The sequence below is a fragment of the Hemitrygon akajei genome, chromosome 22 (assembly GCF_048418815.1).
Source record: "Hemitrygon akajei chromosome 22, sHemAka1.3, whole genome shotgun sequence".
Taxonomy (NCBI): Eukaryota; Metazoa; Chordata; class Chondrichthyes; order Myliobatiformes; family Dasyatidae; genus Hemitrygon; species Hemitrygon akajei.
In genome coordinates this window covers 57,327,805-57,355,390 of record NC_133145.1, presented here as the reverse complement: position 1 = coordinate 57,355,390, position 27,586 = coordinate 57,327,805, and the positions used below count along the sequence as shown (strand labels likewise).

Below are 27,586 nucleotides of genomic sequence, written 5' to 3'. Positions count from 1 at the left end.
GAAACCAGATGGGTACGAAAGGTAAAGAGCTGGAGAGGAAGGAACCTGATAGGAGAGGAGAATGGACTATGAGAGAAAGGGAAAGAGGGGGGGACCCAGAGGAGGTGATAGGCAACTGAGAAGAAACATGAGATAAGACATAAGACATTGGAGCAGAATTAGGCCCTTTGGCCCATCGAGTCTTCTGCACCATTTGATCTTGGCTGATTTACTTCCCCCTCTCAATCCCATTCTTCCCGTAACCATTGATGCCCTTACTAATTAAAAAAATCAACCTCTGCTTTAAATATACCCAATAACTTGGCCCCCATTGCCACCTGTGGCAATGAATTCCACAGATTCACCACCCTCTGATTAAAAAAAAAATTATTTCATGTCCCTGTTCTAAAGGGATGCCCTTTTATTCTGAGGCATGCCCCCTCTCTGGTCCTAGACTTCCCCACAATAGGAAACATCCTCTCCATGGTCACTCAATCTGGGCCTTTTAATATTCAATAGCTTTCAATGGAATGCCCCCCTCATTCTACTGAACACTAATGAATATAGGCCCAAAGTCATCAAACACTCCTCAAATGTTAACTCTTTCAATCCCAGGATTATTCTCGTGAACCTCACCTGACTTTTCTCTAATGCCAGCACAACCTTTCTTAGATAAAGTGACCAAAACTGCTCACAATACCCCAAATGTGGTCTGACCAATGCCTTTAGAAAGCCTCAGTGTTACATCCCTGTATTTATAATCTAGTCCTCATGAAATGAATGCTACTAATGCATTTGCCTTCCTCACCACCGAGTCAACCTGCAAATTAACCTTTAGGGAATCCTGCACAAAGATTCCCAAGTCCACTTACACCTTTGATTCCTAAATTCTCTCCCCATTTAGAAAATAGTCTGTGCCTTTATTTCTTCCATCAAAATGCATGATCATTCATTTCTCCACTCTGCTCTTTGATGTCTTGAACCATCAAATCTTCTGCCTCTTTATTCAAGATAAATTAGCAGCCTTACGACGGGCCCCTGTGGATAAAATTAAAATGGCCTGGGAGCAGGATTTAAATACCTCCTTATCCGATGAGAGCTGGGACTCAATTCTCAAATCGGTTAACTCAACCTCCCTTTGTGCTCGCCATTGCCTTTTACAGTTTAAGATTGTTCATAGAGCCCATATGTCTAAATCTAAACTATCTCGATTCTACCCTAACATTAGTCCGCTCTGTGATAAATGCAAGAGGGGCGTGGCCTCTCTCATCCATATGTACTGGTTCTGTCCTAGCTTGGAGAAATTTTGGAAAGATGTCTTCACTACGTTATCGTGTATTCTGAATCAGCACCTAGAACCAAATCCCTTAATTGCTCTGTTCGGTTTTTGGGGCGAGACAGATTTACGTCTGGCTCCGACCAAATGCCGAATATTATCCTTTGCCTCTCTCCTGGCTAGACGCTTGATCCTCCTTAGATGGAGAGATGTTGCCCCGCCCACTCATGCGCAATGGCTTAACGACATTATGGCCTGCTTGGACCTCGAAAAAATTCATTACTCAGTTCTTAATTCAGATCTAAAGTTCCATAAGGTCTGGGGACCTTTTATCGAGTACTTTCATAACCTTCCTCTTGACTAGGGTTTTTTTTTCGGTCCCTTGCTTTCAGCTCCCTTTTTTTTCTGGTAGTAGGCATTATTATCCTCTGTTGCTAAGTGTATTCACAGTCTGGGAGTTTGATTGTCCTGCTTTATACTCTCTATATTGTGTTGTGGTTGGTCTGGAGTTGTTGTTTTTTCTTGTGTTGTGGGGCTTGGGGAGGATACTAAGTTTACTTGTCTTCAATTTAGGTGCTTTTTTGTCAAATTCTCTTCCTTTGTAGCATATTGTCATTGTATGCTTAATCTTGCACTGTATTAATGTTCCTCATTGGGATTTGGGGTTTTTAATTTGTAAAATGTATCAAGAAACTAATTTTTAAAAAAATCTTCTGCCTCTTCTGTCCACCCTCTCCCAGATCTTCCCTTTCATTCTTTATATATTTCTACATTATTGCTATATTTCGACACTATTCTTGGTTGGTGCGATTGTAACAAAACCCAGTTTCTCTCGGGATCCATAAAGTATGTCTGTCTGTTATTCCTGCCCAAACACTTCACCTTCTCCTTGTCTCTGATCTTGCTGAAAATAACCTCACTGATTGAGAAAATATAAATCATCTCCAACTTGGCAAAGGGCTTCCTCATGTGGAAGGGGAAAAGCTTCAGGTTCTCCATCCTCAGATACTGCCTGACCTGCCGAGCCTTTGCAGCTTTCCCGGAATCTACAGGTTTCCGGCAGCAGTGGGATTTTCTTTGGAGTCACCAACTGATACACACGTGGTCAGAGTGGGGAAAAGAAGAGGGGGAGCCATTTTTTTTTAAACCAGGAGAAATTGAAATTCATGCCATCAAGTTGTAGGCTATCCTGACAGAATATAAGGTGTTGTGCCTCCATCCTGATGGTGGTCTCATTGTGGCACAAGAGGAAGCCAAGGACTGACATGTCAAAATAGGAATGGGAATTGGAGAGGAAGAGGAAGATCAGATCTTCATACAATATTCCAGATGGAGACTTATTAAGGTCTGACATGATTAAACAATGTAATTAACCTACTCAGATCCTTCTGCAACAAAGCGCAAGACACTAAAATAAAACAGTAATTGATAGAAGGATTCGGGCCAGGCACCTTTTCTGCAAAGGAATACAAAAACATCCTTGTTTCTAATTTTTTTTAAATAAAATTTCTCAATGTTTGCTTTGAGAAATCAAAAAACCTGATCAACCCAGGCAAAAATAACAAGACTGCAATCTGCATGCTAATAAAGACTGATGAACACGAGCTGCTTGCTTCACCAGCATGTTGATCTTCAGTAATGCATGTACAAGTTCTTCAGAACATCAACATCTTTTAATCTCCCATTATTTAGAAAATCTTGCCTTCCTGATTTCTCTACCCGTGGATGAACTCATATTTTTCCACATTATATTCCATCTGCATTTGCTTTGCCCATTCACAGAAGATATCCACATCTCTCTGAACCTTATATGATTCCCACAGCACAGTGTCGTTAAAACACTTTGAATCATTAAAAGGAACAGAACTAAAGTTTAAAGTGGATCAGAAAAAATGAGAAAATGCAACAACTTGCAGGAGAGGTCAAAAAAGTGTAGTAATTATAAGGTGTGATGGACACGACTCCTTTTGAATTTTACGTTACCTCTAAAACAGGTGCTCCCAACCTGGGTCCATGGTCCACTTGCTTAGTGATATTGGTCCATGACATTAAAAAGGTTGGGAACCCCTCTCTAAAAGAATGCTTAAATACCAATGGTCAGTAAAACATGGAATAGAACACAGAATAGTACAGCACATTACAGGCCCTTCTGACCACAATGTTGTGCCGACCCTCAAACCCTGCCTCCCATCTTAAATTCCTCCATATGTGGCAAAAAAAAAGGTATCTTCCAAGTTTAAAATTCAGCCCGGAATTCCAAACAAAAATTTATATTTTTACCATTACGTTTATTATCCTAAGAAAGAACCTGGTAGTTCAAGTATAGAAATACACTTTTAATCAAGAACACAATGATTTGAAACAAGATATTTTCTCCATTACTACAAGGAATGCTAGGATGAGGAAAGAATCGCAAAACCAAATCAAAAACTATTAAACATTCACAGCAAATATAAAGGTGCAGGAAAACACATCTGTAGTTGAGTGTGGTCAATATAAACAGAATTCACCTGGTTTGAGGAAAGTGATGAAGAAGATCCCACAGCGTTAATCCAGATGGAAAGAGATGTTGAAGCCTGGACCCATCTTCCAGCTGCAAAGCAATACGGACCTAAGACAAATCAGTAACAAAGATGTCAAATACTAATTATATCAAAACATACAAGTAATGCATTATGATTTTGATTAACACTTTATGTCAAGAGAATTATAGACTACAAGAGAACATTTTTTCTTTTGAATTCTGGGTTAAAAATTATAGAGTAATACACACAAAATGCTGAAAAAACTCAGCAGGCCAGGCAGCATCTATGAAGCGGCATAAGTGTCAATGTTGAGTGCCAAAACCCCTCATTGAGACTGGAAAAGGAAGGGGAGAAGTAAAAATAAGAAGGTGGAGGGAGGGGAAGGAATAGAAGCTCGAAGGTGATAGGAGGATGGTGCTGGAGTCTTGAGTCTCGAGCAAGGTTTAACTGATGTGGTTTGTGGATTGGACTCTAGTCATGTTATGATGTGTTTCTGGTTTCTCCTTTTCTTGTTGCTATTTTGTGCGATTTTGTGCGATTTTGATCCAGGACAGACTGGCCCTTGTAGCCAGCAGTCAACGAATGTTACCGCACTAAATTGAATTGAACTGAATTAAACTGAACTAGACTGTTTCAATGAATCTGTGGTTTGAAGTTTTATATTGTGTTTTTTCACTCGTTTTTGCCATTTGTACAATTTGCTGGGTTTTTTTGTGCACTGGGTGTTTGAAGTTTTCTTTGAATGGGTTCCATGGTGTTTCTTTGTTTCGTGGCTGTCTGTGGGAAATCTCAGGGTAATATTCCGAATACACACTTGGATAATAAATATATTTTGAATCTTTGAAGTCAAGTGAGGGGAGGGGGATGAAGTGAGAAGCTAGGAGGTGATAGGTGGAAAGGTAGAGCTGAAGAAGAAAGACACATGGAACAAGATGGCGGTGGAGACAAGTTTCCAAGAAGAACACACAGTTGTGGTGGTGACTCTGGGTGAGCACATGGTTGAAGGGTCAGTACATGGTCGAAGGGTCAGAGGTCAGCAGAGATCACAGAGGGGAAGCAGTGAGTCAAGGTGACACCAAAATTAAAACAAAAACAATCCATGTAGGATTGGCATAAATTACTTTTTGGGAGGGGCAGACTCAGTGGGCCAAAGGGCCCTATTTTGTGCTAGGCCTATGTATGTCTGTCTGAACATAATTTTAATTCCTGTACAGTCACAATCAGGAAGTTTCTGGAATAAGCATTTAGAACAACAAGACCTGAAGTTCCGGAGCTGGGAACAATTGCTCATGATGACAAATGCACATGACTTTGAGCACATGATCCTTGGAAATCGATGTGGTTTGTTACAAAACTGATGCTAACAAATTAAACCGATCCAGCACAAAAAAAATATTCAACAGCTTTTCCTCATCCTCCACCACTAAGAATATTATGTGCTATGTGTCCCAAGACATCCTGACCAGGAAAACATCACCATTCGTTTTTAAAATAAGACTATCAGAGTAACTTTATTTGTCACATACAGTGAAATGAGTCATTTGCATCAGTGACCAACACAGTCCGTGGATGTGCTGGGGGCAGCCCGCAAGTGTCACCATGCTTCCGGCACCAACAGAGCATGCCCACAACTTAATACCCGTACATCTTTGGGAGGAAACCAGAGCACCGGGAGGAAACCCATGCAGTCACGGGGAGAACGTACAAACTCCTTTCAGGCAGTGGCAGGAATTGAACCCTGATCGTTCGGGCTGTAAAGCGCTACACCAGCTACAACATTACTATGCCACCTTTTACCATCTTTGGGTATAAATCCTCTAACCTTCAGCAAGACTGCAGTAGGCTAAGGAGGCAAATTCATCGCAATTAGCAAATAATACTGGCCTTGCCATTGATGACCACATTCCAAAAACTAAATCCAATAATTTGTAAGGTTCAGCTTCAAAAAGATATTTTACTTATCAGTTAAAATGGTACCTTCATCCAAACAACTTCCCAATGATTAAAGACAGTGAAGCCAACTATTCCTAATTAAAACGATTAAACCATTTTAAATTAAATTTGATGAGAAACAAATACTACTAGTTCTAAGAAGCTGTCTCACACTTTACATTTCCTACAGAGGGTGTCTACAACAAACCCAGAACACTGCTGACAATCTACTGCAAACAGATGTGGGGTGAAAATGTTTACGGAAACCAGAAATTACAGTTTGTCCTGGGCTATTAATACCAAGTTGTTTTTGAAATAAGCAGTATTTATGGAAGAGAGTGATTCATACAACAACAATAAAGGATGTTCTTAACCAGTCCCCAGTCTCTCAGAAAATACCCCTAATATATCAAAGGCCATTAAGCTTGGGAGTTCTTTCATGTGGTTGTAACAATGCTCCAGAGCTGAGCTCACACGAGACAGGTTTAAGATTTGAAGACACGTGAAGCCCTCAATCCAATTCTGACATCTATTATAACCCTGCAGTGATATACAACTGGATCATAAAGCACAATATAATTCCTGGAAAAACTAGTTCAAATTGTTTGTGATTCAACTGTACACATGTATAAAGCTAAACAAAACATCGTTCTTCTGGGGCCAAGGTGCAAAACACAGTACATATATCACATTCAGTACATAAAATACTATTCACAAAAATATTTTTTAAATATTCGGTATATGTACAAGCAACTGAAGATTACTTAAAATTCTTGATTCAATTAGTCAAAGTCTAAGTAAATTTATTATTAAGGTGCGTCTATGTCATCATATCCTACCTTGAGATTTATTTTCTTGCAGGCATTTACAAGAAGATAAAATAATATAATAGAATTTATGAAAAATGATACATAAAGACTGACAAACAACCAATGTGCACAAGAAGACAAATTGTGCAAATAAAAAATAAAATAATAGAGAACGAGTTGCAAAATCCTTGAAAGCGAGTCTGCAGGTTATGGAATCAGTTCAGAGTTGTGGTCAGTGAAGTTATTCATGCTGGTTCAGCAGCTTGACGGTTGTAGGGTAATAGTTGTTCCTGAACCTGGTGGTGTGGGACCCAAGGCTTCTGCACCTCCTGCCAAAGAGAGCATGGCCTGGATGGTAGGGTACTTGATGATGGATGCAGCTTTCTTGAGACAGTACTCCTTGTTAATGTGCTTAATGTGGGGAGGGCTTTGCCATAATTCTACAACATATTCGTTGAAACAGATTTTTTTCTCTTACATACCGTAGTTTACTTGATGCACTTTTATCAGACTCCTCTTTCTCCTGTTTTTAAATGTTACATTCTGCCTTTAATTTTGAGGGGAAAAGTCACTCTTCGTCTGTTAGAACTGCACGTTTTAGTACTTGGATAGCAGGTAAACAAGAATTAGAAACCTAATTAGCACAATAATACATTCCAGAGACCCATTAAAATATTTTAAAACACAACAATCTCAATGTTCAAAGTACATTTATTATCAAAGTATGTATGCAGTATACAACGTTGAGATTCGTCCTCTCAAAGATAGTCACAAAATAAAGAAACATCACAGAACATCAAAGAACATCAAACCCTCCCAAAACATGTAAAAAAAGTACAAAAAATGAGTGAAAAACACAGAATATAAAACACCAAGGGTCCAGGCATATTCAGCTTAACTCAGTTCAGTTCAATGTGTCATACATTATTTGCAGGCTGCCCAAAATCACACAAAATAGCAACAAAAAAGTGAGCAATCAGAAAGCAGAAACACATCGTAACATAAACTAGAGTCCAATTTGCAAACTGTATTGATTAAACCTTGCCCAAGACCCAGGACCACCCTCCAACAGCATCGAGGGAGACAGTGACACTATTCGAATGCAGGGGCCTTGCTCCAGTAGCAGCAAGCAAGAGGGAAGCAGAGACCATCACATGCAGTCTCCTTTCTCTGGCAGCAGTGAGTGAGAGGCTGGTAGATGGCACTGAACACCTGCTCGCCTCGATGATTTTGAACTTCGACATTTTAATCAGCGAGACCAGTGAGAAATGGAGTCAATCATGGACTCATGCCCCATCTCCAGGCCTTTTTCGCTTGAAATCTCACCGAACACACTCAGAGTCAGCAAAGCACCAGATCGCTCAATCGGCCTGAAAACGCACCACCGAAGCATAGATCACAGGTTCCAACAGTAGCAGAACCACATTTGAATGAATAAAAAAAGATGTAAAAGAAGTGAAAGAAGTTGTTTCATGAACTGACTGGAGGATGTCGCCCTTGGTCACATTATTCGCTGACACCAGCTTCTTCGGGTAATCTGTTGGAGAAATGGGCTGAGAAAGAGTGGATGGAACTTAATCCTGATAAATGCAAGATAACCATAATTCAATTTAAGAACAACAATTAAGCTAGGACTTTTGACATGAATGAGTACTGAGGAACAGAAGGACCTTGGCATACAAGTCCAAAAATCTTTGAAGGTGGTAGCACACATAGATAATATGGTTTAGAAGACATACTGGATACTAATCTTCAATTGGTAGGACACTGCATACAAGTGCATGGTAGCTATGCTCCAAATTTATAAAACATTGGTCAGACCTCATCTAGAGAACTGCATACTGTTCTGGAGATCATAATAAGGAAAAAATGGGATAGCACTGGACAGAGTATTAGTAGTGCTATCACTCAAGTAGAGTATGGTGTTGTCCTAAGGGGTTGTCTATTGGTGGGTCCTCAGGTGTCTGTCGAAGCCGATCCAGGATCCACAAACTCTGGTGCAGTGTGGACAAGAGTAAATGGTAGTGGTTGAGTCTTTTAGTTGTTCATTTTCTCCTTTTGCAGCTGTTGCTTGTTTTCTGCGACACAGCAGAGGTCTAAGAGGGTGCAGAAGAGATTAACCAGGATGTTGTCTGGGATAGAGGATTTCAGTAATGAGCAGCGAGCAACTAGGCCCATTTTCCCCTAGTGTGATGGAGACTTACAGGAGACACGATTGAGCTATATAAAATTATAAGGAAAATAAATATGTGAGATGACAAGATACTTTTCTCTATATCAGAGATAAATAAAACTAGAGTGTTGTGGTGGCGTGTTGGGGAGGAAGCATTAAGAAGAGGGACGCCTCACGTCTTAATAAGCTGGTAAGGAAGGCGGGCTCGGTCGTGGGCAAAGTACTGGAGAGTTTAACATCGGTAGCTGAGCGAAGGGCGCTGAGTAGGCTACGGTCAATTATGGAAAACTCTGAACATCCTCTACATAGCACCATCCAGAGACAGAGAAGCAGTTTCAGCGACAGGTTACTATCGATGCAATGCTCCTCAGACAGGATGAAGAGGTCAATACTCCCCAATGCCATTAGGCTTTACAATTCAACCGCCAGGACTTAAGAACTTTTTAAAAGCTATTATTAATGCTTTTTGAGATAGTGATTTAGATGCATATCATATTTTTTACTGAGTTAAGTATTGTATGTAATTAGTTTTGATACAACAAGTGTATGGGACATTGGAAAAAAAAGTTGAATTTCCCCATGGGGATGAATAAAGTATCTATCTATCTATCTAGAGGACACAGAATTCAGGTAAGAGGCATAAGATGCAGGGGATATCTAATGGAGGCTTTTTTACTCAGAGAGGGGGTGTACACAGAATGCACTGTCAGTGATGGAAGCAGTGTCAGTTGACAGCAGTTAAGAACTGTCTGGACAAACACTTCAATGGGGCAAGTGCTGGAAAATGCGGTTGATACAGCTAGGTGCTGACAGTTGGCATTCTATATGACTCTCTGACCCTACAACTAATTTTTGCAATTTCACAGAAAGGAATTTCACAGAATTTGTTACAACAAAGGAGCATCTGATTGAAAAAATTAGAACAAATTTGAAAGAATTCAAAGCGTTCACAAACGTACATGTTGACAGGACCTTACTTTATTTTTTGATCCTGATATTTATGGGAGAAATGGTTCTTCAGAAGTCAAGAATGAGGCATAAAACTTATTGCTTATGTTCACTTAAGATTTTCCAGAGTAGAAAATGAAGAAAGAGGAGTCGAGAGAACAAAGAAAATTTAAAAAAGTTATATGGTTGTCTTATACTCAGAAAAACAAAAAGTCCAGCAATAATAGTTAACCTATAAAGTAGCCAGACTCAAGTGCTATGATGCCTGTCACTGAAAACTAAGAAGCTTCTGGAAAAGTTCAGAAAAAAATCTGTACTGTAATTACAGGAAAATTCACTGAACAACTGCATGTTGGACAATCCACATCAGGGATTGTAAAAAGAGCTACCTTTTAATCAGGGCGGCAACAGAGGTTCTAAAGGTAGAGTCCTGCGGCAGTTTCTCTGAGTTGAGGAGAGACCAATCAGCAAGAGGCAGTATGTAAAGATGGCTAACTTTCAGTCAGGTCCGTGATCAAGATTAAAAACCAGAGCTTCAAGCCAGTTTTCTTTGAGTTGGACAATCCATGTCAGGGGTGTGTAAAAAGAGCCACCTTTAATCAGGACAGCAATCGAGGTTTTAAAGGCAAAGTTCTGCAGCAGTTTCTCTGAATTGAGGAGCAACCAATCAGCATTGAGGGATTCACTAGAAAGGGCAAGCAGAGCGGCCATTCTTTTGGAGTGCGCCAGTCCTTAAAGTGGCTTTGGCTCATCAGGCTTGGGTGAGGTGGATTGTCTTGTAAATTACTCTCTCTTTGTTCTTATTTGTTCATTCCTCATCTATTAGGGCATAGTAATTTAGTGAGAATGGCTCCAGGGGCAGTGTTTTGCATTGTGTGTGGGATGTGAGAAGTCTGGGAGATATCCAGTCTCCCAGATAAAGACATCTGCACCAGGCGCACCAAGTTGCAGCACCTGAGGGAACGTATTAAGGAAATGAAGCAGCAACTCGATGACCTTCGACTCATACAGGAGTATGAAGAGGTGGCACACAGGAGCTACGGGGAGATAGTCACGCCTGGGTTGCGGTAGACAAGTAACTGGGTGACTGTCAGGAGAAGGAAGGGAAATGCACAGCCAGTAACTGTTCCCCTCAAAGTATACAACTTTACATACTATTGAGAGGATGAGCTACTGGAGGGGCAGACACAGTGACCGGGTCTCTGGCACCGAGTCTGGTGCTGTGGCTCAGAAAAGCAGAGAAGTGAAGAGGACTGCAGTGTTTTTAGGAGATTCCTTAGTCAGAGGAAAAGAGATGAGGTTCTGTGGAATAGAGACACCCGGATAGTACGTTGCCTCCCTGGTGCCAGAATCAAGGATGTCTCAGATCAGGTCCATGGCATTCTCAAGAGTGCCAGACATCTTGGAACATATTAGCACCAATGATACAGGTAGACAACATCCTGAAGAGAGATTTTATGGAGCTAGGTAGAAAGCTGAAAAACAGGATCTCCGAAGTAGTAATCTCTGGACGGCTGCCTGTGCCACGTGCCAGTGAGGGTAAGAATAGGATGATTTGGCAGGTGAATGTGTGGCTGAGGAACTGGCGCAGGGGGTAGGGATTCAGAATTTTTTGTCATTGGGATCTCTTCTGGGGAAGATATGACCTGCACAAAAGGGACAGATTATCCGAGGGGGTCCAATCTCCCTGCAGGCAGGTTGGCTAGAGTTGTCTGGGTGGGTTTAAACTAATTTGGCAGGACGAAGGGAACTGGAGTAATAGTGCTGAAGATGAAGCAGTTGGTTTACAAACAGAAGCAATATATAGTGAGACTTCCAGCAAGGGGAGGCTGCTGATAGGGCAAAATTGCAGTCAATGGGATGAGTTGCAACATAATAGGTGGACAAAATTGAAAAAGATGAATACAGGACTGAAGGCGTTATACTTGAATCCGTGCAGTACACGGAATAAGGTCGATGAACTTATAGCACACTTACAGATTGGCATGTATGATGTTGTAGGCATCACTGAATCATAGTTGAAAGAAGATTATAGCTGGGAGCTTAATGTCCAGAGATACACATTGTATCAAAATGATGGAAGAAAGGCAGAGGGGTTGGCGTTACTTTTTGGTAAAAAAAAATGAAGTCAAATCATTTGAAAGAGGTGACACAGGGTTGGAAGGTGTTGAATCATTGTGGGTAGAGGTAAGGAACTGCAAGGGTATAAAGATATTGATGGGAGTTATATTCAGATCCCCATACAGAAGTAAGGATTTGGTCTACAGATTACAATACGAGATGGAAAATATTTGCCAAAAAGGCAATGTTACAATAGTCATGGGGGATTTCAATATGCAGGTAGATTGGGAAAAACAGGTTGGTGCTGGATCCCAAGAGTGGGAATTTGTAGAATGCCAATGAAATGGCTTTTATGAACAGATCGTGGTTGAACCCACTTGGGGATCAGCTATTCTGGATTGAGTGTCGTGCAATAAACCAGAAATGATTGGAGAGCTTGAAGGAGAAGAACTCTTTGGGGCAATTGATCATAATATGATCACATTCACCCTGAAATTTGAGAAGGAGAAGCTAAAGTCAGATGTATTAGTATTACCGCGGAGTAAAGGAAGTTACAAAGGCATAAGATAGGTGATGGCCAGAATTGATCATAAAAGAACACTACAGAGCTAGTTTCTAAACCCCTTGGAGACACATGGACCACAAGACACAGGATCAGAATTAAGCCTTTTGGCCCATTGAGTCTGCTCTGCCATTCAAACATGGCTGATACATCATCCTTCTCAACTCCATTTTCTGACCTTTACTAACCAAGGACCTATCGACTTCCACTTTAAATATACTCAATGAGTTGGCCTCCACAGCCATGTAAGGTAATGAGTTCCACAGATTCACCATGCTCTCACTAAGGAAATTCTTCCTGATCTGTTCTAAAGAGATGTCTTTCTAGACTGAGGCTATCCCTCTGGTCCTAGGCTCTCCCACTATTGGAAACTCTCGCCACGTCTACTCTATTTAAGCCTTTCGGTATTCAATCAATATTGGGCCCCAAGTTATTATTTTTTTCATTAATTATGTAATGTAACATGGTGTTATGACAAAAGTCTTTCCCTCAATGTCTACAATGATATCTACTTGCATCTGCATTTTTTTGAGCAGGCTATCAACCACAGTTTGATATCATCCACAAACAACTTCATCTCATCCCACAGGTATGTACCAGGAAACACAAAGAACCTTGAGAATACACACAAAATTCCAAAGGAGCTCAGCGAGTCAGGCAGCAACAATGGAGGGCAATAAACAGTCGTTTTTTCTGGCTGCGACCCTTCATCAGGGCAAAGAACTTTACAGTAAATCCAATGGAACTGCTCAACGTTGTAACTGCAAGCTCTTGATCACAGGAAAATGTCCATGAACATTCACTCTGTGCTTCCTGCCATTTTTAGCAGCTTGGCAAAACTTCATCCAAGCCTAACAATTTACCTTTCTGGAATATTGAACCCTTAAACATTTAATCCTGGTGGTCTTATCCCATCCAATATCTTCCTTTTAACTACACTATCAAAATCACCCTTCTGTGAAAACAATAATACAATTGAACTCCAATAATGCAGCACCCATGGGACTTTGATGGTGTCAGATAGATTTTCCAGACTACTGGAAGATTGTACCTTTTGATACACTAAAAACACTTAAAACAGAATGCGAAAAAGATTGCAGAAGCTGAAATCTTGAACAAATGTATTCCTCCCTTCAAATATGTGGTTTCCCCTCTGTTGTAATGGGGCCCTCAAATGTATTTCCTTCATTTCCTCCAATAAAGCTTAAATTAAAACTTCCCTATTAGCTAATCAAAAGTTACAAAAGGCTGCGCTGTTTGGTAGAGAGGGTCATTCAGATCCAACGAGAACACAACAGACCCTACAAATGTGGAACACAAGATTAAGCAGCACAGGAGAGAACAATTTACGTCAGAATAATCAAATCCTGTTTTGTGCAGCGGAAATTGTACTAGTGGCATTGTATAGAATTGCAACATCTGTCTAGCGTGATTTAGTGTCATAAAACATTTCAATCACAAAGGTTAAATGGGGAAAACTTGTTATTTGACTGACAATTTGACCATATTTCACAACTTAAATTCTTGCTTTCTTTTAGCGACTATTAGTACAATAAGATTATATACTCTGTGTTAGGAGGTTTTGGAATGGGGTTATGGTACTCATTCTGTGAATGGCTAAAACCTGCAGAATTGGGATAAGAAATAAACATCTATGGTTACGAGACTTGCAATCACTTGTTAAAAAAAAAGCCTCTGCCAACTGCTTGCTTTATCTGAAGGGCTTGGGAACAAAATAAATGAGTCACGTATCTCAGCAGAAATCATGAGCTACTTTATGTTAATAACTTTGTATTCAACGAAGCAAAGCCCTTTAAACTTCTAGACAAAAACCTGCATCTCTGGAAGCATGCTTTCAGCTCAATAGACCCTGCTGGCAGAAGAAACTTGCTTGAAAATTATAGATATCCCTGAAGCAAGTTAAGTCTCATTATTATAAGCAACGAAGAACTTAGTAAATGCTCTGTGAACAACAGAAGTTTTACATTTATTTTATGTTATATATATTCTCTACTCCTAATTGATCCTCATTTTTAATAAATCGTGATTCGCAGTCTATAGTTGCAGCTACGCAGTTAAAAAAATCTCAAAAGAATCCTTAACAATCACTATTGAATAGTTGCTTGAATCAACATCTAGGCAAGACCAAGGAGATGATTATTGACTTCAGTAGGAGGAAACTAGATGTCCATGAGCCAGTCAAAAGAATCTTTTTTAAAAAAAACCCAATTTAACCCTAGCCTAATCACAGGACAATTTACAATGACCAATTAACCTACCAACCAGTACATCGTTGGGACTGTGGGAGGAAACCAGAGCACCCATTGGAACCCACACGATCACAGGGAGAATGTACAAACTCCTTACAGACAGCGGCAGGTCACTGATACTGTAGAGTATTGTTCTAACCACTACACTACTGTGCCAGTAATTTGAATCAACATCAGGAGGAGGAAAATGGAGGACCATGACCTAGTCAGGGGATCAGAGGTGGAGAGGGTCAGCAAATTTAAATGCCTCTGTTTTATCATTTCAGAAGATCTGTCCTGGGTCCAGCACAGAAGTGCCATAATGAAGAAAGCACAGCAGTGCCTCTACTTCTTTAGAAGTTTGTGAAGATTCAGCATGTCATCTAAAACTTTGATGAACTTTTACAGATGTGTGGTAGAGAGTATACTGACCAGTTGCACCAAGGCCAGATATGAGAACATCAATGTCCTTGAATGGAAGATCCTACAAAAAGTAGTGGATATGGCCCAGTCCGACACAGGCAAAACCCTCTCCACCAACGAGCACAGCTACACAGATCACTATCGCAGGAAAACAGCATCCATCAAGGACTCCAACTATCCAGGCCATGCACTCTTCTCACTGCTGTCATCAGGAAGGTAATGCAGGACCCACACCATCAGGCTCTTGAAGCAGAGGGAATAACTTCATTCAACTTCACTCACCCCCTGAACTGTTCCTACAACCCAAGGACTTTCAAGGACTCTTCATCACATGTTCTCAATATTATCTATTTATTTATTTATTCATTCATTCATTCCCTTTCTGTTTTTGTACTAGCAGTTTGTTGTTTTCTTTTACACATCGGTTGTTTGTCCTTCCTGTTGAGTCTATTGTGTTTCTTGTATTTATTGTGATCGTCCACAAGAAAATGGATCTCAGGGTTGTATATAATGACATATATGACTATATTCCTTAGTGGAAGTAGTGGGAAAAGGGAAATAAAACTTGTAAAAGACATACTGAGCTGCCATGAGAAGTGACATAAATCAAACCATTTACACAAGAGATTCTGCAGATGCTAAAAATCTAGTGTAACACACACAAAATGCTGGAGGAACTCAGCAGGTCAGGCAGCATCTGTGGAAATGAACAAATACCGTAGATTCCGGACTACAGAGCGCACCTGATTAAAAGCCGCTGGCTCTAATTTTAGAAATAAAATCAATTTTTTAATTGTAAAGGCCGCACCGGATTTTAGGCCGCACCGGATTTTCGGCCGCAGGTGTCCCACGTTGTAATATGAGATATTTACACAGAAAGATATTACACGTGAGGATTTTTTAACTTTTAATTAAATCCATATGGTAACAAAAACAAATACATATTGCAAATGCTTTTTTTCGAACCGTGCCCGTAACGCGGCTACTTTTAAATACGTTGCGTATACTTCTTTACTGAACAACATTCCAATATCTCCTAACGACTGGTAAAAAAGTATATATACTACAGCCTACCAGGAAAAGTTATTGATCACCTTTAACTTAAAAGCAGCGTTCGCTCAGATCCAAAGCCGCTCGCGTAATGCGCTCCCCCCCTCCTTTCCGTTTATCACAAACGGCATTTAAAAGCAGCGTTCGCTCAGATCCAAAGCCGCTCGCGTAATGCGCTCCCTCCCTCCGTCCCGTTTCATCGCAAACCGGCATTTTCCCACAAGACACCGCGAAACCGGGTGTGACATCATAGCATCCCGCGATGTAGTACAGAAAACAAATATAGTTAAAACTCTTCTAACTTTAACTAGAAAATGAATTACTAAGCGAAAATATTATAAACTAAGTATGCCATAAGGCAGCACAATGCTTCGAGTGTTCTCCATGTTGATGAGGGTGAGTACAAATGACTGATTTACAATAATTTAATTGTGAAAGTGCGCTTGATTTATCGTACAATTTCATTGGACCTCTGTGAACTACTCATCAATTTTATTGGTCTACTGTTATGAGGCAAAATGTTTACGAGGCGGCATGAAAAAAATCATGCATTAGCCGCATCGGATTAAAGGCCGCAAAGTTCAAAGCTGTTCAAAATGTGGGAAAAAAGTAGCGGCTTAAAATCCGGAATCTACGGTAGTTAACGTTTCATGCCGAGGCCCTTCTTCAGGTCCACATCCTGATGAAAGGTCATGAACCGAAATGTCAACTGTTTATTCCTCTCCATAAATCAAACGATGCAGTATTATTCAGTGTGATACTGCACTACACTGCCAGGTAAACCAAATCAAGAGGAAAAAAAAGAGTAACATTGTACACATTAAATGTCCTTATTTCCTACTCCTGATCTTATACTCAGTCTACATTGTTCAACATAATTTGCAGGGGATCTCTGAAAAGAATCGCATCCCATTCTTGAAACAGTTACAAGATGTCTTGCATTAATATTCTCCCAAAATGTATATTTGATGCATTTTTGACATAATCCAGACATAACAGCATTTACAGGTTCTTTTTATTTCATAATATGAAAACCATATGGAAGTGAGAACTTACACCATAAAACAATTGTCAATGGCTACATTTAATATCGATAAATGAGTGGCTGCGGTTAAACTGATATAAATATAATAAAGTCTAACCAAAAGGTGTTCTACATTATTAAATAATATTTGCAAAGTGAATACAATTTACCTGCTTTCACATACTTAGAAACTTAGTGCCTACAAGAAGAAAACTCAGGAAATGACACTGATGTTCTGGAAAATTCTTCTGGGTGGTATTTTTGATTAAATTAAATATTAAGTTATTAGGAAGACAAGTTGAGTAAAATTAAAGAAATTTCCAATCAAGTACACTCTCTATCATCATCTCACACTACACACAAGCTATATCAAAAAGATATTTTCTGTACAGGGCATCAGAACATTGCTCACAGAAGGATAACACCTACAGGAAGTGAAAGCCCTACAGTATATTAAACATCAGCAATTACCCCTTAAACAGAAAATTCTGCTTGAAATAATTTATTTTGCCTGCATGAAGTCAACTATCCAAATGCAATGTGAACATTCATTTCGAGAGGACTAGAATGCAAGAGCAAGGATGTAGCGCTGAGGCTTTATAAACCATTGGTTAGATTGCACTTGGAGTATTGTGAGCAGTTTGGGCCCCTTATCCAAGAAAAGATGCATTGGCATTGGAGAGGGTTCAGAGGAGGTTCATGACAATGATTTGAGGAATGAAAAGGTTAACGTACAATACTATGCAAAAGTATCAGGCATATGCAAATATGTATGTGTGTAATAGCTGTATTGTAATATTACACAACACTGTAATAATTTTATGCCTTGCACTGTACTGCTGCCGCAAAAAAACATCAAATTTCATGACGTATGTGAGTGATGATAAACCTGATTCTGATATGGGTCTCTGTTGTGGCCTGAGTGTGGGAAGGGTGACAGGGAGAGGGGAATCATGGTTGGGAAAAGGGGAAGGGAGAGGGTAGGTAGTGGGAAGCACCAGAGAGACATTCTGTAATGATCAAATATCCTTGCCTGGAGTCTCAGTGCTGGGACTGTCTGCACCTGCATCATCTCCCGCCCCTGGCACCACTCCTCTGCCATCTGGTCCACACCTATCCTACAGCGCGCACTCGCACTATTCCCAACATCCTTTGCTCCTGAAGATTTATAAGCTCGCTCTCTGCTCCATGTTGACAAATATAGTTCTATGCAGAAGTCTTAGGCACCCCAGCTATATATATGTGCCCAAGACTTTTGCACAGTCCTGTATGAGAAGCATTTGATGGCTCTGGACTTGCACTCGCTGGAGTTTAGAAGAATTGGGGGGGGGGGGGGGGTGGAATCTCATTAAAACCTACCAATTATTGAAAGGACTAGATAGAGTGAACGTGGAGAGCACGTTTCCTATAGTGTAGGACCAGAGGATCAGCCTCAGCAGAGAAGGACATCCCTTCAGAGGAGGAAATTCTTTAGCCAGAGGATAGTGAATCTGTGGAATTCAGACAGCTGTGAAGGCTAAATCATTGGGTACATTTAAAGCAGAGGTTGATAGGTTCTTGAGCGGCAAAGTCAACAAAGATTATAGGGAGAAGGCAAGAGAATGGGTTGAGAGGGATAATAAATCAACCGTGGTAGAACAGCAGAGCAGATTTGATGAACCAGATGACCTAATTCTGCAGTATGTCTTATGGCAAGGATTAAAGAGTCAACATCTCAGGCAGAGACCCTTCATCAGGATGTGAAAGGAAGGGGGAAGAAGCCAGAATAAGGTGGGGTGAGGGAAGGAGTACCAGCTGAAAGGTGATAGGTGAAGCCAGCAGATGGTAAGTAGCTGGGTGGGGGAGGGGATGAAGTGAGAAGCTAGGAGGTGTCAGGTAGAAAAGATACAAGATCATCTCAACAAACACTGTACCCATGACCCTGAGCTTTCAGTCACCTCTTTAATCCACTACTTCTCTCTCACTCCATCCTCAACTCTAAAACTTTACATTTATCATTCCAAATATGTCCACAGAACAGTATAAGGCATGTAAGAATACATACACAACGCTGGAAGAACTCAGCAGGTCAGGCAGCATCCATGAGAAAAGAGTAGCCAACGTTTCGGGCCGAGACCCTTCATCAGGAATGGGGGGGGGGGGGGGGGGGGGGGGGAGAAGAGAGGGCCGAAGCCCAGTAAAGTAAAGTAAAGTAACGTTGGCTACTCTTTTTTCACGGATGCTGCCTGACCTGCTGAGTTCTTCCAGCGTTGTGTACGTATTCTTTGATCCACAGCATCTGCAGTTGTATTTTTGAGTATAAGGCATGTTACTGGACTCAAATTCCCTACTAGCCTCAGATTTGAGGACTTTTAACCAAAATTTCCAGTTTTATTTAATTGTCCCTTCCATTTATCTTTGGGAATTCAACATGTACAACTCAAAAAGTTTTGTTACCATGATTCTGATTTGGATTCCATTAGTCATAACTTATTCTGACTTTCATGCTAACTCAGAGACATCCTAAAATACTGTATGTTTAGCCCTAACTTCCTTAAATTTCCAACTTGGAACTTTGTCTGTTTGTCAATAGATGCTGTCAGATCTGCTAAACATCTCCAGCGTTGTATATTTTGCTTCCAGATCTACAGCATCAACAGAATTGTACATTAACTCATGACATCCAGCTTGCTGAGTAGCTTTAAATATTGTTTTGTTCAGAAAACTATGAAACACAAAATATTTTTTAAAGTAACTCCAATAAATAATGACTGGAAAAAAGGTAGAAGGCAAAGCATTAAAATTTAGAATCTGTATTTTAAAATTCTTCAAAAGTTAACCTGAAGAATTTATATTTAACTATTTTCTTTTCCAATTAAACTCAAATGAGTTGAAAAGGAGCTCAGAAAGTAAATCTGTGGAATGCTCTGCCACAGACTGCGGTGAAGGTCAAGTCCGTGCGTATAATGCGGAAGTTGATCGTTTCCTGATTGTTCAGGGCATCAAAGGATATGACAAGAAGGCAAGTGTGTGGGGTTGAGTGGGATCCAGGATCAGCCATGATGGAATAGTGCAGCAGACTCAATGGGCTGAATGGCCTAGTTTTGCTCCTATGCCTTATGATCTTATGAGTATTGTTTACTGCTAAGCAAATATGACTTAGTTATATACGATAAAAAGTTTAAAATACTAAGACTGAGATAGGTGAGAGCAGATGAGGGGAAAATACCATCTGCCAGATTGTACCTCTTCCCCGCTCCCTGCCCTCCCATCATTTTATCCTGACTTTTGCTGCTTTCTTTTCCTGTCCCGATGAAGGATTTAGGCCCAAAACATCAATTTCCCCCCCATACATAAACACTGCTGAATTTCTCCAGCATTTGTTTGTGTGTGTTGCTCAAGATTTCCAGCATCTGCAAAATCTATTGTGTTAAGCATTAAATGTAACAGCCACAAGTTCGTCGTGGACGTCCACTATCTGGGACAATACCCATTCATTCCTCAGCTTAAGGAACTCCCAGCTTAGGTGTAGCAGAAATCTACCGTAGATTCCGGACTACAGAGCGCACCTGATTAAAAGCCGCTGGCTCTAATTTTAGAAATAAAATCAATTTTTTAATTGTAAAGGCCGCACCGGATTTTAGGCCGCACCGGATTTTCGGCCGCAGGTGTCCCACGTTGTAATATGAGATATTTACACAGAAAGATATTACACGTGAGGATTTTTTTAACTTTTAATTAAATCCATATGGTAACAAAAACAAATACATATTGCAAATGCTTTTTTTCGAACCGTGCCCATACGCGGCTACTTTTAAATATACGTTGCGTATACTTCTTTACTGAACAACATTCCAATATCTCCTAACGACTGGTAAAAAATATATATATTGCAGCCTACCAGGAAAAGTTATTGATCACCTTTAACTTAAAAGCAGCGTTCGCTCAGATCCAAAGCCGCTCGCGTAATGCGCTCCCTCCCTCCGTCCCGTTTCATCGCAAACCGGCATTTTCCCACAAGACACCGCGAAACCGGGTGTGACGTCATAGCATCCCGCGATGTAGTACAGAAAACAAATATAGTTAAAACTCTTCTAACTTTAACTAGAAAATGAATTACTAAGCGAAAATATTATAAACTAAGTAACTGCCATAAGGCAGCACAATGCTTCGAGTGTTTTCCATGTTGATGAGGGTGAGTACAAATGACTGATTTACAATAATTTAATTGTGAAAGTGCGCTTGATTTATCGTACAATTTCATTGGACCTCTGTGAACTACTCATCAATTTTATTGGTCTACTGTTATGAGGCAAAATGTTTACGAGGCGGCATGAAAAAAAACCATGTATTAGCCGCTCTGGATTATAGGCCGCAAAGTTCAAAGCTGTTCAAAATGTGGGAAAAAAGTAGCGGCTTAAAATCCGGAATCTACGGTAAATCATTCTTAATATTTATGTTCTAACAATCTGATTTCAGCTAAATCTTCAAAGATAAGCAATTCACTCACCACTTATACTCAAACCCTCAAAGACAACTATTAAACTTTTGTTTGCTAAGCTGCATTAACAAGAATGAAGTTGTCTATTAATAACATGCTTTAAAAGAAATTTAAATCATATATTTGGAAACCACAACAAACGCACTGAAATAATGGAAAGAATTGGAAAACCAACTCAGAAAACTAACAGTGAATGACTACAGCATCTCTTTCATAAGATTATAACAGCAAAAAAAGTGCAGGATCCTTCATAACGACTACTAGGCATGTCGATCAAAAATATTTTAAATATACAGTACTATGCAAAAGTCTTTAGGCATAGGTAAAAAAAATCTGAAAAGTAAATATCACAACCTTTACTATAAAGAGCAGTAAACTATAAAAATCTAAATCAAGTCAATATTTGGTGTGATCACCCTTTGCCTTTAAAACTGCATCAATTCGCTTGAGTACATTATCATCTAGCTTCTTTAGAAATAGTAATAACAACATATCTTCAAGAAGCGGTGCATCAGAAAGGTGACATCCCTTATTAAGGACCCCCAACACCCAGGACATGCCTTCTTCTCATAGATAGATATATAGATACAGATTATAGATATAGATGTGTGTGTGTGTGTGCTCATGTGTGTGTGTATATATATATATATATATATATAGATAGATATATACTTCCTGTCATTGATATTTTTTCCTCTTTTCAATACATTAACAGATTTCACGACACATGCCAGTGATAATAACCCTGATTCTGATTCTGAACATCAGCTGGTAGGTTGTTCTAAGCATCTAGGAGAGCTTGTTACAATTCTTCTGCAGATTTTGTCTGTCTCGTTTGCTTCTGTCTCTCCAGGTAATCTCAGACAACCTCAATGATGTTAAGATCAGGGCGTTGTGGAGGCCATACTATCTGAAACCATATAAAAAAATCTAGGGTGCCTAAGACTTTTGCACAACAATGTAAATTCTCACAAAGTTAAGCAATCCTGTGTGATCTTGAAGCTACCACATTGACAACACTCATTTTGCAGAGTTTCTGATTCATTCTTTTAATATATTTATTTTCTGGGATCTGAACTTTGCTAGTAATTATTGCCCATACATAACTGCCCTCAGGAAGTCAGTAATGAGCTGACTTAGTGAACAGGGCTGAACTTCAGTTGTTGGGCAAAGAGTTTCAGGAATTTGATCCAGAACAATAAACCAGTGACCTACTTACAAATTAGAATTGTGTGTTACTGGAGGGACTCCCCACAGTGCATCTGTTGAAATTTACAAGTATCCTCAAAGACCTAATGAAATGTAGCCGCTGTCATGTTATAAATTAAATTGAGAAATAAGTAGCGCAAAAAGAGAGCAAAAATAATGTGGCAATGTTCATCAGTTCATAGATCATTCGGGAATCTGATGCTGGAGGGGAAAAAGCTGTTCCTAAAATTGTGAATGTGTGTCTTCTGGCTCCTGTACCTCCTCCTTAATGCAATGAAAAGAGGGCATGTCCTGGGTGATGGGGTTTCTTAATGATGGATGCTGCCTTTTTGAGCCATCACCTTTTGAAGATGTTCAATATGCAGCCACTACTCCAGTAATTCTTAGAAATCACATGGGCTCAATCAAATTGGTTGAAGACCGTCTCCTCTCAAAGATCAAAGTAAATTTATTATCGAAGTATGTATATGTCACCACATACTACCCTAAGATTCATTTACTTGAGGGCATTCACAATATACAAAGAAACACGATGAAATCAATCAAAAACTATACCTGATTAAGGACAATCAATGCGCAATGTGTCAGACAGAAGAAAGCCATTGGTTTTATTCATTCTGCGCATATAAATGAAGATGTCTGCAATGCTTCAGCCTTGTCTTTAGCACTCATGTGCTAGACTCCACCGTCACTGAGGGCAGGGCTATTCTTGGAAGATACTCCCATTTGTTATTTCTTTTAAAGATTTAAAGACAAAGATTAAAGATCTTTATTTGTGATATGTACATCGAAACATACACTGAACTGTGTCATTTATGTCATGAGAATGTGTTGGGGTCAGCCTTCAGGTGTTGCCATGCTTCCAGCACTAACATAACATGCCAACAACTTACTAACTCCAGCCAGTATGTGTTTGGAATGTGGGAAGAAGCCCATGTAGTCACGGGGAGAATGTACAAACTCCTTGCAAACAGCAGCGGAATCGAACCCAGGTCACTGCCACTGTTAGAGTATTACGCTAGCCACCACGCTACAATTCCATACCAAATGGCAGTCTGCTGCCATTCACAGTTAGACTTGGCAACAGTGTGGTACTTTGCTTTGGCAACCTTCAGAGTGCCAAGTTTACACTACCTGTGTAGAATTAAAATACTGACCTCAGATGTTTTTTTTACCCTATACAGATGTCATCTCCAAATACAGTGCTGGGACATGGGAAGCTTCTTACATCATTTCCTTTTCTCCTTTAAGCCCCCTCTCACCTGGATTTACCCATTACCCAGCAATTCGTGCTCCTCCCCCTCCAACCACTATTTTGATTTCTGCCCTCTTTCTTTCCTGTCCTAAAAAGAGTGTTGACTGTTCATTTCCCTCCATAGATTCTGCCTGACCAGCGTTTTGCATACGTTACTCCAGATTTCCGCCATCTGCAGTCTCCCATGGTCTGGAAATCTACGGTAGTTTATTTACTTTGTTTCGGCACTCTTAAACCATAAGACTTTGGAGCAGAATTAGGCTGCTCGGCCCACTGAGTCTGCTCTGCCATTCAATCATGGCTGATTTATTATCCCTCTCAACTCCATTTTCCTGTCTTCCCCCTGTAAACTTTAACACATTTACAAATCAAAGACCCAGCAAATTCCACTTTAAATATATCCAACAAATTCTGCTCCTGATACTCCAATAAGTTAACTGCTGAAATAATTGCTACTCCTTGTGTCCAAGCCCATTTACAAGTAAAGATCAGGTTAATATTTAGACGATGCTACAGTGCAGAAAACATTGGGTCAACAAACAGATGCGACTTAGCTCCCATTTTAAATTTTCCGTTTCACAGAATAACGATAAAGTCATAAAACCTCTGCCCATATGTAAATGTATAATGCTGTAATTATTCCATTCTGCTATTAGCCTAGCTGGAATCTGTAACCTAAGTGCAAAAGGCTGATGAAAAGAGGTTTTGTTATAAAAATGGAAATGAGAAGCTGTGAGTAAAGATGTTCCCATTGTCCAAGATTTTCAAACACAGGAAGTGATATTACAGATTCTTTCAGCATAACTCACTACTCGTTTGCATTACATTATCAACTGCGGAAGATATTAAATTCTGACATGTTATGGTTTAACAACAGGAGTTAGCCACAAAAACTGCTAGAATGTTATGAAAAATTAACTGGCTCCTTGGCACTCTTCAGAGAAAAGAGCCTAATGCTTCCACCCAGCCAAAGTTCAAATTAAATTTATTATTGAAGTACAAATATTTCACCATATACAAGAGAGATTCATTTTCTTGCAGGCATACTCAATCAATTCAATAACCATAATAAAATCAATGAAAAACAACACCAACAGGGCAGACAACCAGTGTAAATTCAAAAAGAATAGAGAAATTATAGTAATAAATAAATATGAAATAAATATGGAGAAATGAGATGAAGAGTCCCTGAAAGTGAGTCCATAGGCTGTGGGAACATTTCAACGATGGGGCAAGTTACTGAGTGAAGTTATCCCCTTCAGTTTAAGAGCCTGATGGTTGAGGGGTAGTAACTGTTTGTGTACTTCGGTGTGAGTCCTGAGGCACTCGTACCTTCTTCCTGATGACAGCAGCGAGAAGAGAGCATGTCCTGGGTGGTGGGTCAGATCCATAGGCAGTTCTAACAAACTGTTTAGGTGATTTTACTTTCATTCATATATGGTCTTGGAGAATGAGAGCATTCCAAAATGCAAGTTTAGCCAAATTAGTGCTTTGATGACTATAATGTAGGAATTGTAATGGCCAATTTCTCCACAGCAAATTCCTACAATCTGTCTAAGTAACGTTAATTGACAGATGACTCACTCGTCAGGATGTTGTTCATGTCACAGGCAAACACACAGAAAGTAGAAATTCCATGAAAAGTCATTTTTTGTAGCAGCAGTAGCAGAGTAAATTATAAAATAAATACAAAACATTAACATAAATTATACATAGCTTGTGCAAAATAATGATAATGACAGACAGCAAGAGAGAGGGCGAGGGTGAGCACAACAAGATAGTCTGAGGTAGTGTTCAGGATTTACAGGTTGGTTCAGGAACCTGATGGCAATGGGGAAGGACCTGAAGATGGGTGCTGCCTTCCTAAAACATCAGCTCTTGTAGATGTCCTCAATGGTAGAGAGATGTACCCCTGTCAGAACTGTATCAGTCCACCACTCTCTGTAGTCTCTTCTATTCTTCTACAAAGGAGTTTCCACACCAGGGCACAATGCAACCAGTTAGACACACGTCAGAATCTTCAAATGATATGCTACATCTCCTTAATCCTCCAACAAAGTAGAGACGCTGGTATGCCTTCTTCATGGTGCAAATATGTGCTAGAGCCAAGAAAGCTCCTCTGAGATGCTGACACCCAGACACTGAAAGCTGCTCACCCTTTCCACTGCAGAAACTTCGGTGAGGACTGATGCATGCTCACCCGACTTCTTTCCTAAGCCCACATCAGTTCCTTGGCCTTGCTGATTGTGAGTACAAGGTTGCTGTTACTCCTTGACCAGCTGACCCATCTCACTCCTGCATGCCATCCACATACTGGCCCTTCTCAAAATATGTCCATGGGATCTCACCATGCTGTAAAATAAATTAACCCTTGGCTTAACTTCTCAACAGAAGAATGAAAAACAGGACCTCTAACAATGCAACATTTAAAGCACACAGGAGTGACAAGTTGAATGCCTCTGATATGGTACTTGAACCCATGACCTTCTGTCCTGTATGAAAGCACGTCTGAGCCTCAACTGATCTTGTCAGAGATGCCCACATCAAAAGTAAAACTAAGAGGATTAACTAATGATTTTTGCAGCTGAATATTTTTCCATAGCACATCCTTCTAAATTCAGACAATCTGAAGGATTTTGTCTCTCACTTTAATTACCTGTACATTTCTATTGTGCTGTACAATATTGAATTATTGCACATTTTTAAAATTTGAAATCAAGTCACTTAAGATAATATTCACAATATACACTATGAAAATTTTACATACAAAAAGATTATATATATCAAAAAACACACACAAAATGCTGGTGGAACACAGCAGGCCAGGCAGCATCTATAAGGAGAAGCACTGTCGACGTTTCGGGCCGACTAGTCCTAACGAAGGGTCTCAGCTTCTCCTTATAGATGCTGCCTGGCCTGCTGATTTCCACCACCATTTTGTGTGTGTTCTTTGAATTTCCAGCATCTGCAGATTTCCTCGTGTTTGCTCTATATATATCAAAAAGATCAAAATTTAGCTGTCAAGATAGCAAAACTGCATAACTTTATAGAACATGGGGATTAAATTAACTGAATGCCAACGTAGTTCAGTCTCTGCCCACTTACTTGCACCCTGTTAATAGCTCTATTGCCCACCACCCAAATCAAACTACAGAAGCTGGTGACTTACAGGCATTAAAAGAGGCTGGTTTTCTTTTCAGCAGAAATGTCCAATCCAATAAGGTTTTTATATGTAACTAGCACTAATACACAGAAATTATAAACATCAAAGTCTACATCCTTAAATTATCTGCAACATTTTGGCATTGCTGCACAAAAAAATTATTTACGTTACCTCTCTGCCTCCCAACATATTTTACTCTAAGGCAACAACGAACAGGATAGTTTCATTTATCGAAACTACTATCACTCATTATGTTAAACCAGGTTAAGACAGACAGACAGACAAACATACTTTATTGATCCTGAGGGAAATTGGGTTTCGTTACAGTCGCGCCAACCAAGAATAGTGTAGAAATATAGCAACATAAAACCATAAATAATTAAATAATAATAAGTAAATTATTCCAAGTGGAAATAAGCACAGGACCAGCCTATTGGCTCAGGGTGTCTGACACTCCGAGGGAGGAGT

General features: G+C 39.9%; 1 protein-coding gene across 2 annotated transcripts in view; it reads right to left on the bottom strand.

The window, feature by feature from the left end:
- The window catches only part of aspscr1 (ASPSCR1 tether for SLC2A4, UBX domain containing), a 290,192-nt gene that overhangs the window by 230,346 nt on the left and 32,260 nt on the right, over positions 1–27,586 (bottom strand). For both annotated transcript variants that reach the window (XR_012095994.1, XM_073026315.1), the window contains exon 4: positions 3,766–3,866. Coding sequence is in view for 1 of the 2 variants with exons in the window: in XM_073026315.1 (XP_072882416.1) it covers positions 3,766–3,866 (101 nt within the window). In the remaining variant the exon portion in view is untranslated. The remainder of the gene's footprint in view (positions 1–3,765; positions 3,867–27,586) is intronic.